The following is a 12687-nucleotide window of genomic DNA, read 5'->3' as shown; positions in this document are numbered from 1 at the left end:
ATTGCTGTGTAGTTGCCAGTGTTGTAGCTGTATTGAAACAGCTTGGCTAGAGGCATGCTAGGTTCTGGAGAATACGTTGTCTTCTGTGTTATTGCTGAAAAGTTATCAGGAATCAATAATCTTTGCAGTATCTAGTACCTCCAACTGTTTCTTGATATGACATGAAGTGAATCAAATTGGCTAAATGCTGGCATGTGTGATGCAGGGGACCTCCAGAGGAGGCTGTGATGGCTCATCCACTCGGCACCGCAAGCTGAATATTGTTGCGAATGTTTAGCCTTGAATTTGCTCTGATTTGTTGGGATCCCCCATTACGAAGGATGGGATGTTTTTGGAGCCTCCTGCTCCACTCAGTTGTTTAATTGATCACCGCCATTCGTCCAGTTATGAGGCAGGACTGCAGAGTTTTTGTAGCTTCATCAGGCTGACACCTCATTTTTAGGTATGCCTGTTCCTGGCATGCTCTCCTGCACTATTCACTGAACCAAGAAGTATAAGTTCAGTTCTTGGATTGATGATGGTTGAATGAGGGCATATCAGGCCATGTTGGAGTGCAATTTGGCTGCTGTTGATGATGACCCATACAATAATCAGCAAGAGATTTCCATTGCACATATCTAACCTAATGAGACTTCATAGTGTCCCAAGAATCAGTTTGATGAGTCTTAGGGCAGCTTCCCCCACAACTGTATACCATTGTTTTGCCAATTCTGTTATATCTATCCATTGGTGAGATAGGTTGTACTTGGGGATGATAGTGGTATTGTCTAGGATGATGTGTACAAGCTATGATTCCAAAAGTGTAACCATGTCAGGCTATGCTTCACCAGTCTGTGAGACAATGCTCCTAATGTTGGCATTAGCCCCGAGATGTTAGTAATGAGGACTTTGCAAGGCAGACGGGTGTATTAGTTGTTCCGGTGCCTTAGTCGATACCAGGTGGTCTGTTGATTTCATTTCTTTGTTGAGACTTTCTATTGGTTGACACAGCTGAATGGCTTGCACCAGCATTTTGGAGACAAATGTTTGAATGAAGTGCCTCTTAAAATTAGTAGAAGTCAGCAATTTAAACTTGCGTAGCATGTCCATTTCTAAAATAGGTATCTATCAATATTAGATTGCAGACACTGTTTTATAGCCTTTTTCCATGTTTTTATTATGCAATCAGTTGCTTTGAACAAGATTTTTTAAGACCACAATGGACATAGTAAATGTTTTAACAGAGTAGGTCTTTATTACCTAATTAGTCCTTCCCAAACATTTCTGAGATTCCTTTCTTAGCCTTCAGTTCTGCTCCAGCGGATAAGATCAATACATTTTTTAAAATGTTTGTGAAATACAGATAGTACAAGCACTAGAAATCTTCAGTCGGACTAAATGCAAAACTAGTAGATCATTTGAGATGAATCTAGACTTGAAACTTCACTAGATTTGACCACTTTTTGAATTAAAGTGATAAACGTGCATTCAATTTTAATCATTAGTTTGTTGCCATTAAGAGAACAGAGGAATAGCAAAAAGATGCTGCTGTGTGCTTTTATAGCATCTGTTCATTTTAAAGTTATTTTATGCTGGTGTTGTGCATTAGCTTTTACAAGGAAGGATTTTTAAGTTAATAAATGTCCAATCCGTATTTAATATTATTGGCAATAACTACTGGTCTTAATAGTTTTTACAATCTTTTGTAAAACAAGATTGTGAAGTAAGGTGAATCTAAATTTATTAACACATAACCAACCCTAAAGTTGAGTTTTGGTTGGAGGATTTGAGTACTTTAGTACCAGTTAATTTAATAAAGCTGATATTTATTTTAAAAGCAATAAATACAAAATTGAAAACTGGGAAAGATTTGGGTAAGAATCTTGGCTTGACAAGCAATCTTGGTGTGCAATCAAAAATTGCTCACGTTTCAAAAGAACGTATCCAGGCCTTAGCCTGATCTGATATAAAACCAGAAGATTACTTTTAATTGACAGTCACAGTCATACAAACCGGTGCTTCTATATGTAGGAGCAGCTGTGATAAGGAGGAAATTATTGCAATTTATGCAGAAATGATGACTCTTGAACAGTAGTCATTTATCAACATCAGCCATCTTTAAATTCTCTTTGCTGTGAACTACTACCTCCATTTTGCATTGTTATTGTTGATAAGATCATCCTGCTATTGGTGGAATGTGTCAGAGAATTGCCATGCTTTTTCAAATGTGAACACTTTTCCCACCCAACCAATAGGATGACAGGCCTTTGAATATTATTCCATATTCAAAAAATTCTCTTAGTTTTGTGATGTAAGAGATTATGGGGTCAGGCTTTCTGTGTTTCTGATGTCTTTATGTGAATGATTGTATCACCATATACTTCTGCATTTGTTTTTTGATTTACTGCTTCTTTCCTCTTAGCACACACTTGCAAACGTACTTTCTCATGCTGTCTCTTTCCTTTCTTTCCTTTCTGTTGGCGGAGAATAAATCATCAGTAACTTCAACTTGTGTTTGAGTTGCATTTGCTGGGGGGAGGAACTGAGCTTTGAAGATGACATTGCTGTCCACTACACGTGCAAACAAACTCTCCCAAGCTGTTGATGACAATGAGATTGGCATCTCTTTACTTTCACCCTTAGTTATTCCAGCGATTTATTCCTATAAATACTGTCACATCTTCAGCTGCTCAACATGCATGCAATCCTTGCATCCTCACCTCTGTGTTTGTCCCCATTGTCTCAAAGTCAACTGGCAATGATCAGGCTGCTAATCTTGGATAAAATTTCTCTCTCTATTTATGTTACTTTTGTTTCTATTTCTAGGCTTGTATTTCATTGCATTTAATTGCGATATAATCATTCCTGATGACACAAATTCTCCTACTGAAAAGGTCTTTCAAGTTGGAGAATTTGAATTTAATAGAAAATGCTGGCAAGGTATGCATTTTATCTATTTCCAATCCTTTAATTTACTAACTTTACTGTTTTCTTAACGCTGGAGTATTCTTTTGGTAAACTACCTATTTCTCTCTACAGATGCTGCTGGACCTGCTGAGCTTTTCCAGCAATTTCTGTTTCTGTCTCTGGTTATATATTCACTTTAGGGGCATGGGTGTCGCTGGCTGGGTTGCATTGATTGCCATAGGTGCCCTTAAGAAGGTGGTTTTGAGCTGTTGCAGTCCATGTGCTGCAGGTTGACACACAACGCCGTTCGGGAGAAAATTCCAGGATTTTGACCCAGAGATAGTGGAGTAATGGTGATACATTTCCAAAACAGGGTGGTGAGTGGCTTAGAAGGCAATGTGCAGGTGGTGGTGTTCCCATGTATTGGCTGCCCTTTCCCTTCTAGATGGTTGTGGGTTTGGAAGGTACTATCTAAAGATCTTCTGCGAATTTCTCCTGTGCATCTTGTAAAGAGTGCACACTGCTGCTGCTGAGTATCGATGGTTGAGTGACTGAATGAATGTAATGCCAGTCAAGCAAACAGCTCTGGTCTAGATGGTGTCACGTTTCTAGAATGTTGGAGCTGCACCCATCCAAGCAAGTGGAGAGTACTCAGTTACTCTCCTGACCTCTACCTTGTAGATGGCGGACCCACTTTGGGAGTCAAGAAGTCAGTTACCTGCTGCAGGATTCTTAGCCCCTGACCTGCTCTTGTAGCCATTATATTTATATGGCTAGACCAGTTAACTTTCAAGTTAATGGTAACCTCCAGGATGTTGATAGTGGGAGATTCAATAATGGTAATGAAGTCATTAGATTATCTCTTATTGGAAATGGTCATTGCCTGGCAGTTATGTGTGCAAATTTTTAAAATAAGAAATGAGGGGCAATTTATTTTTTATACATAGTGGTTCATGTGTAGAATGAACTTCCAGAGCATGTGGTTGATGCAGGTACAGTTGTAGAGTTTACAAGACATTTGGATAAGTACTTGAATAACAAATGTTTGGAGGGATATGGACCAAGTGCACACAGTTGGGGCCAGTTTATGTTAGAATTATGGTCGACATGGATGGGTTGGACCGAACACATCTGTTTCCATGCTGTATATCTGAGTGATTTTGTGCCACTTTTTAACCCAGGCCTGAATATTGTCCAGATCTTCTTGCATTCAGGCATGGATTACTTTCATACTTCAGTTGTTGGGCATTGTGCTGAGTATTGTGCAATCATCAGCAAACATCTCCATTTCGAACCCTTTGATGATGGAGGGATGATCATTGATGAAGCAGCTGAAGATGGCTGTACCCAGGGCACTACCCTGAGGAATTCCTGCAGAGATGTCCTGTAGCTGAGATGCTGACACTTACCAGCCACAATTATCTTCTTTTGTGCCTGGAATTATTACAGCTGTCAGAGATTTTCCCCACTGATTCCCATTAACCTCAGTTTTGTGGGGGCTCCTTGATGACGCATAAAGATGCAACCTTGATATCAACGATGGTCAGGAGCTGAGTGGTCCTGTCAGAATCCAAACTGAGTGTCAGTGATCAGGTGCTCCTTGATAACACTGTCAGTAACAACTTCCATCACTTTTTTGATGTTCAAGAGTTGACTGATGGTACAGTAGTTGACTGGGTTGGATTCATCTGGTTTTTTGTGTACAGGATGTAGCTGGACAATTTTTCGGATGGTCAGGTAGATGCCAGTGTTGAAATTGTACTGGAATAGTTTAGCTAGGGGTGTGGCCAGGCTCCAGTAATATTGTCAGAATGCTGTTAGGACCCATAACCATTGCCATATCCAGTGCTTCCAACCATTTCTTGATTTCGCATTCTTGAATCGAATTGGCTGAAGACTGGCAGCTGTGATCCTGGAGAATTCTGAAGGAGGCTAAATGGATCATTAAGGCTCCATCCAACTGGACACGCTGTGCAGGCCTATTACCCGCCCTCAATCTCTTCATTTCCAACTGCCACTGAGACATTAACTGTCTCAACCTGTCTACTCCCAACCTCTCACCCTCACAACACGCAGCCTACACTCCCTCTGCTCCAATCCCAACTTCACCATCAAACCAGCGGATAAAGGGGATGCAGTGGTAGTTTGGCAGACTGACTTCTACACCGCTAAAGCCAGATGCCAATTCAAAGACACCACCTCCTACTGCCCCCTCGACCATGACCTCAACCCCCATCAGAGCTGAAAAATGTGTTGCTGGAAAAGCGCAGCAGGTCAGGCAGCGTCAAAGGAGCAGGAGAATCGACGTTTTGGGCATTAGCCCCTCTTCAAACCATCATCTCCCAGACCATACTCAACCTCATCGCATCAGGCGATCTCCCACCCACAGCTTCCAACCTCGTAATCCAGGAATCCTGCACCGCCCGATTCTTCCCAAGATCCACAAGCCTGACCACCCCGGCCGACCCATTGTCTCAGCCTTCTCCTACACTCCCGACCTCATCTCCACCTACCTCAATATTGTCCTATCCCCCTAGTCCAGGAACTCCCTGCATACATTTGAGACACCACCCACGCCTTCCACCTCCTCCAAGACTTCTGGTTTTCCAGCCCCCAACACCTCCTCTTCACCATCGACATCCAATCCCTCTAGATATCCATCTGCCATGACCAGGGCCTCCAAGCCCTCCGTTTCTTCCTCTCCCAACAGTACCCTTCCACTGACACACTAATTCGTTTGGCTGAATTGGTCCTCACCCTTAACAATATCTCCTTCGAATCCTCCCACTTCCTCCAGACCAAAGGGGTAGCCATGGGCAGCCATATGGGCCCCAGCTATGCCTGTCTCTTTGTTGGCTACGTAGAACAGTCCATCTTCCGTAGTTACACCGGCACCACTCCCCACCTCTTCCTCCGCTACATTGATGGCTGCATCGGCACCACCTCGTACTCCCGCAAGGAGGTTGAGCAATTCATCAACTTCACCAACACATTCCACCCTGACCTTAAATTCACCTGGACCATCTCTGACACCTCCCTCCCCTTTCTGGATCTCTCCAGCTCCATCAATGATGACTAACTTGACACTGACATCTTTTACAAACCCACCGACTCCCACAGCTACCTAAATTACACCTCTTCCCAACTTACATCCTGCAAAAATGCTATCCCATATTCCCAATTTCTCCGCCTCTGCCGTATCTGCTCCCAGGAGGACCAATTCCACCACAGAACACACCACGTGGCCTCCCTCCTTCTTTAAAGACCACAATTTCCCTTCCCACGTGGTTGAAGGTGCCCTCCAACGCATCTCGTCCACATCCCGCACCTCCACCCTCAAACCTCACCCCTCCAATCATAAAAGGACAGAACCCCCCTGTCCTGACCTTCCACCCTACCAACCTTCGCGTAAACCGCATCATCCACCGACATTTCCGCCACCTCTAAATGGACCCCATCACCAGGGATATATTTCCATCCCCACTCCTTTCCGCTTTCCGCAAAGATTGTTCCCTCCATGACTACTTGGTCAGGTCCACGCTCCCCCCAACAACCCACCCTTCCCTCCTGACACCTTCCCCTGCCACCGCCGAAATTGCAAAACCTGCACTCACACCTTCCCCCTCACCTCCATCCAAGGCCCCAAAGGAGCCTTCCACATCCATCAAAGTCTCACCTGCATATCCACCAATGTCATTTATTGTGTCCGTTGCTCCCGATGTAGTCTCCTGTACATTGGGGAGACTGGATGCCTTCTCGCAGAGCGCTTTAGGGAACATCACTGGGACACCCGCACCAATCAACCCCACCGCCCCGTGGCCCAACATTTCAACTCCCCCTCCCACTCTGCCGAGGATATGCAGGTCCTGGACCTCCACCACCACCAGTCCCTCACCACCTGATACCTGGAGGAAGAACACCTCATCTTTCGCCTCACAACACTTCAACCCCAGGGCATCAATGTGGACTTCACCAGTTCCCTCTTTTCCCCTCCCCCACCTTACCCCAGTTCCAACCTTCCAGCTCAGCACCATCCTCATGACCTGTCCTACCTGCCAGTCTTCCTTCCCACCTATCCGTTCCACCCTCCTTTCTGACCTACCACCTTCATCCCCACCCCCATATACCCATTGTACTCTTTGCTATCTTCTCCCCAGCTCCACCCTCCTCCCATTTATCTCTCAACCCTGGAGGCTCCCTGCATTCAGTCCTGATTAAGGGCTTTTGCCCGAAACATCGATTTTCCTGCTCCTCAGATGCTGCCTGACCTGTTGCGCTTTTCCAACACCACTCTAATCTAGACTCTGATTTCCAGCATTTGCAGTCCTCACTTTTTCCTATTCAGGTACCACTACTGGCTAAAGATTAGATTAGATTAGATTACTTACAGTGTAGCAACGGGCCCTTTGGCCCAACAAGTCCACACCAACCCGCTGAAGCGCACCCACCCAGACCCATTCCCCTACATTTACCCCTACACCTAACACTACGGGTAATTTAGATTAGATTAGATTAGATTACTTACAGTGTGGAAACAGGCCCTTCGGCCCAACAAGTCCACACCGCCCCGCCGAAGCGTAACCCACCCATACCCCTACATCTACATTTACCCCTTACCTAACACTATGGGCAATTTAGCATGGCCAATTCACCTGGCCTGCACATCTTTGGACTGTGGGAGGAAACCGGAGCACCCGGTGGAAACCCACGCAGACACGGGGAGAATGTGCAAACTCCACACAGTCAGTCGCCTGAGGCGGGAATTGAACCCGGGTCTCTGGCGCTGTGAGGCAGCAATGCTAACCACTGTGACTGTGCCACCATGCTGCCAAATTTGTTTGAGTATGACTCTGTTGCTGCTGATGGCCCACAGTGACTCATGGGTGTTCAATCTTGAGGTATGAGATTTGTACAAAGATAGCTGAAGCATTTGCAACTTTATCTTTTCTACTGATGTGCTAGGCTCTCCTGTCATTGAGGATGGTGATATTTGTGGAGCCTCCACCTCCAGTGATTTGTTTGGTTGTCCACTGCCATGGTTGTGGTAGGACTGCAGAGTTTAGATGTGATCTGTTGGTTGTGGAAGCATTTAGTTCTGTCCATCACTTGCTGCTTGTGCTATTTGGCATGCATGTAGTCCTGTTTCTAGCTTCACCAGGTTGACACTTCATTTTAAGTATGCTTAGTGCTGCTCTTGGCCTGTCCTCCTGCACTCTTCATTGAACCAGGGTTGGTCTCTTGGTTTAACAGTAATGGTGGAGTAGGGGATACTGCACGGCCATGAGGCTGTATGTTTTGTTTGATTATGATTCTGTTGCTGCTATTGGCCCACAGTGACTCATGGATGTTCAATCTTGAGGTACGAGATTTGTACAAAGTCTGTCCCGTTTAGCATGGTGACAAATTATTTTATAAAATTAGGATTTCAGGATTAGCACATCGATATTGTTAGAAAATGATAGCAACTATGTTAACCAAAATGCTGACTCTTATTAGAAGGACACAAGCAGCATGAAAAGATGATGCTCATATACTTTTGCATTTGCAGACATACATTATAGAGGCACAAAGTATGTCATCATGCCACTTCTGTGTGACGAAGACAATGGTTGTTAATCTTTCATCCTCCACTGCAAAATGTTTTTTGATTTCATGCATTTATTTTCTAAAAAATCAAGCATAAGACTAATGAAAAGCAATTTTGTTGGAGGAAAAGACATATGAAATAATCATTCCGCTGACTGCTCCCTTTGCATGCAGTACTTTAAATGACTACATCTTGCAGAATATAAGTTCAGAAAATGGCACCTACACTTAAAGTGTGGTATAAGTATTATGTACTAAATGAGTAAATACATTCTTTTTCTGAATTAATTTCCACAAAGAGAAATGCAAGGGTAATTTTGAAAGTTCTTTACCCATATTAGAAACTTTGTTCAGATTACTTTTGCTTTTCAGAAATCAGTTCTAAGTGTGTGCATTTCTGTAGTTATTGAAATAAAGTTAATGTATTACTCCATGTAAGATAATTTGGTGAATATTTATAACCTTGCAAAATATGGATTTGTTCTTGAGCAGGTCTTTTCCTGTCTTTTAAGCAAAGTACAAATGAAACGCTAAACTAAACGTAACCTTCTGTATTGTCAATAGTATGCCATTTAAATTGTTGCCTTTACATGCTGTATTTAGTGGCAGATTTTCCAATGTGTGGCCATAAATTAATGATTTATTTTATTCTGATTTACTTTCAATAGTAAGATTAGCATTACTGAATGAGGTGTGGGATTTGATTTCCAGTTAATCAGAATAGCTATTTTTAATTGTTGGAAATGCTATTATATTTGTAAAGACATGTTTCTTTACATTATACACTTACAAAGTTTGCCATTCAGCAATTGACATATTGACAAAATGATCTGTGTGGTTTGATATGGTTCACTGAGCAGAAATTTCATCACTGTGAATATTCATTTGAATATAATATTCAACAGAATTTTTTTAACGTTGGATAAATTGATTTCATCTGTAAAAAGTGAAGACAGATTGATGTTTCAGTTGTGGATTTTTTTGTGAAATTTGAAAATGTTCAGGTCAGTGCATTGCAAATGAATGTTGTAATGCACTTCTTAAAAGTGGTGTTGAACCTTCCTAAAGCAACTTTGGAAATCAACTTGACAAGTGCAAAGAAGAGGTGTTAAGGAGAATAGATCACCGAGGCTTCACACAGTATATTAAGTAGCTTTGATTTCTATAGGCTGAACGTGATAAGTAGCAGTATAAGAACTATTCTGAAGAAGAATCATACTGCACTTGAAACATTAATTCTGATTCTTTCTCCATAAATGCTGCCAGACCTGCTACGTTTCTCCTGCATTTTTTGTTTTAGTTATGGAATTCCAGTATCCAGTGTTTTGCCTTTAACCCCTTCTAAAATCTTCTCTAAGAGGTAGATATTCTGCCTAATCTGACATCATTGAACAAATGCAAGCTATTTGAAAGACTGAAGCTGATACTGGTCAAAAATGTAGCTTCGTACTCCTTTCAATCACATAATCCTTGAATCATAATATGCAAATTTCTTAGTAGCAACAAAATGGAATCTGTGACTCTGCAACTCTCATTGAAAAAATGTGCTTCAGTCCATTAATTGCTATTGCACTGTTTTTCTTCACAGTGTTCATCTTGCAAGAAGGTTGTTACAACTGGAAAAGCAAAATTCACTCCTTCGTAGAGACTTAGATTGTCAGAAGGTCCATGCTAATGAATTAAGTCAAGAGGTAAATTATGTGACAAAAATGAATTATTTTGTACCCAACAGATTGTTAATACTGAATGAACGTCAATTACAACTTGCTGTTTCTACAATTTGTAGGCATATTGTAGACTGGTTGATATTTGTACCTCAGATCAGGGCTGAGAATATGCACAGTTTACAATATTCTTGTGTGCAAAAACCCTTCATCAGGAATGAGGTTAGGAGCCTTGGTGGTGAGATAAATGAGAGGGAGGTGGAGCTGGGGGGAATGTGCCTCCTCCCATTTATCTGTCCACTCCTGAGGTTCCCAGCCTCATTCCTAATGAAGGACTTGTGCCCGAAACGTCGATTTTCCTGCTCCTCGGATACTGCCTGTCCTATTGTGCTTTTCCAGCACCGTAATCTTGAATCTAATCTCCAGCATTTGCAGTACTCACTTTCACCTAATATCCTTCTGTGCATAGCTCGGTCAGTGGTTTTATACCTGGATTAAAATCCACCTAGCAAGTCATTCAAAGTATTCAACACTAATCACTGAATCAGGCAAAAGTGAGGACTGCAGATGCTGGAGATTAGAATCGAGAGTGTGGAAAAGCACAGTAAGTCAGGCAAAATCTATGCCAAAAGCCCTTCGCCCGAAACGTCGATTTTCCTGCTCCTCAGATGCTGCCTGACTTGCTGTGTTTTTCCAGCACCATACTCTTGACTCTAATCACTGACTCAACCTATCCTGTAAGTATAAATAATGTTTGTGAACTCCCGAGCTTTTTGTAGGAAAAGTGTTTTGATTGAAATAAGTTAGAGATATGAGTTGTCTGCAGGAACAGGACCAATTATTCTTTGACAGCAAGTGTTATGCCGAGATTTGGTGTGTGCTAAGTTCAATAATTAGTTGAGAATAGATTGGCCTGAATGTGTGGCTTCATTCAAGTCTTTCAACATGAGAAGCAAGAGTCTATGTTTCAAGAACTTATTGAGAGATAACATGGGAGGAGCATCTGCTGCTTCAAAAATTGAGGGAGGCATATACTTATTTTTGTCATGCAACGTATGTGATTTATGTATATGTGAATATCATTTATTTTTGAGTTTAAATTTTGAGCTTGTGGATTGTGATCAGTGTTTCTGGAGGTTTTGCTGGGGGGTGGGAGGAGCACGGTGGCTCAGTGGTTAGCACTGCTGCCGCCTCACAGCAGCAGGGTCCCAGGTTTGATTCCGACCTCAGGCGACTGTCTGTGTGGAGTTTGCACATTCTCCCCATGTCTTCATGGGTTTCCTCCAGGTAATCCGGTTTCCTCCCATGGTCCAAAGATGTGCGGGTCAGGTGAATTGGCTATGCTAAATTATCCATAGTGTTAGGTGCATTTGTCAGAGGGAAATGGGTCTGGGTGGGTTACTCTTCAGAGGGTCAGTGTGGACTGGTTGAGCTGAAGGGCCTATTTCCACACTGTAAGGAATTGAATCTTGTCAGACTTTATGGAGCTGTGTTACGTTTTAATAAACAGAGTGAAAGAGACTGCAAGTTCCTGGATTGATAATGGGAATTTATTTGCATTGTGAGATTTCTACAATGGGGCAAGTATACAATGAAAACTATTAGTTTGCTTTTGGCTTCGCAGATTTTATTTTTCCTTAGGCAACAAGTTCACAGCTTAGAACGCTTTTGGCTTCCATTCACAGTCCTAGTTGAAATTTGATGTAAGAAACAGTTTCCCCTGGAAAAGGGAGTTAGTTTGGAATAAATAGGAAATACATTACCTCAGTGTTAGAGTTTTGTTTAAAAGTTCCAGAACAGAAGGGTTTGGGTAAAACGCTGAAGGGGTTATTTGAAGCTAAGAAAGTTTAAGCTCAGTTATGTGACTAATCAAGGCAAAGACTATCAAACTGTTAAGAGCAGGAATCAAAAGGAACAGATAAGTCAAATCTGTAGATGAAATATAGAAAGGAATGCAAGGGTTTGGCTATTGTAAAGTGATGTTGGGATAGATGGGATTGTATTTTACCATGTGTTTTGAAATATTTCAGATTGTTTTATATGGTGATGACATGAGATACTCTATTTTTCCTAAATTTCTTTTGCATTATCGAGCTTTTATTTAATGATTAAAATTAGCATTATGTGATAGTTTTTCGCCATAAAACTGTCTAATTTAAACTAAAAAAAATCCATCAAGCCAGCTTTAAGTCTGCAGTTTGATTTGTCCAGTAATAATATAGGCTTGAATCATAATGTTTTAACTTTGCTTTTTGTATACTGTTCATTTACCCATTACATTTTAATCCAAACATCAGCCTGATAGATTACATATCTGTCCACAACCAGAAATTGTGTTAGGTGGTGGTAGGTGATACGTTCCAAACTATACAAATGCAGTTCAGCCGACATAAGCTCAACACTTAGCATAGAATAACCCTCTTTTTTGGCAACCAATATTAAACATCCATCACATTGAATCAACACTTCCTCCTGCATTGCATTCCGTGGTCTAGACCCAAGGGAGATATCCTGAGTCCTGGTCCTCGTTCCTGGTTTGTGGGCCCCTGAT

At 42.0% G+C, this 12687-nt stretch overlaps 1 protein-coding gene across 3 annotated transcripts in view; it reads left to right on the top strand.

Annotated features, from left to right (window-relative positions):
- The window catches only part of pibf1 (progesterone immunomodulatory binding factor 1), a 155058-nt gene that overhangs the window by 101682 nt on the left and 40689 nt on the right, over positions 1 to 12687 (top strand). For 2 of the 3 annotated variants that reach the window (XM_072577979.1, XM_072577978.1), the window contains exon 14: positions 10061 to 10163. The exons of the other annotated variant lie outside the window; for it this stretch is intronic. In XM_072577979.1, the coding sequence (XP_072434080.1) occupies positions 10061 to 10163 (103 nt within the window). The remainder of the gene's footprint in view (positions 1 to 10060; positions 10164 to 12687) is intronic. 3 annotated transcript variants of the gene reach the window in all.

This window comes from Chiloscyllium punctatum, chromosome 9, assembly GCF_047496795.1.
Source record: "Chiloscyllium punctatum isolate Juve2018m chromosome 9, sChiPun1.3, whole genome shotgun sequence".
Classification (NCBI taxonomy): domain Eukaryota; kingdom Metazoa; phylum Chordata; class Chondrichthyes; order Orectolobiformes; family Hemiscylliidae; genus Chiloscyllium; species Chiloscyllium punctatum.
This window is presented reverse-complemented; position numbering and strand designations above follow the sequence as displayed.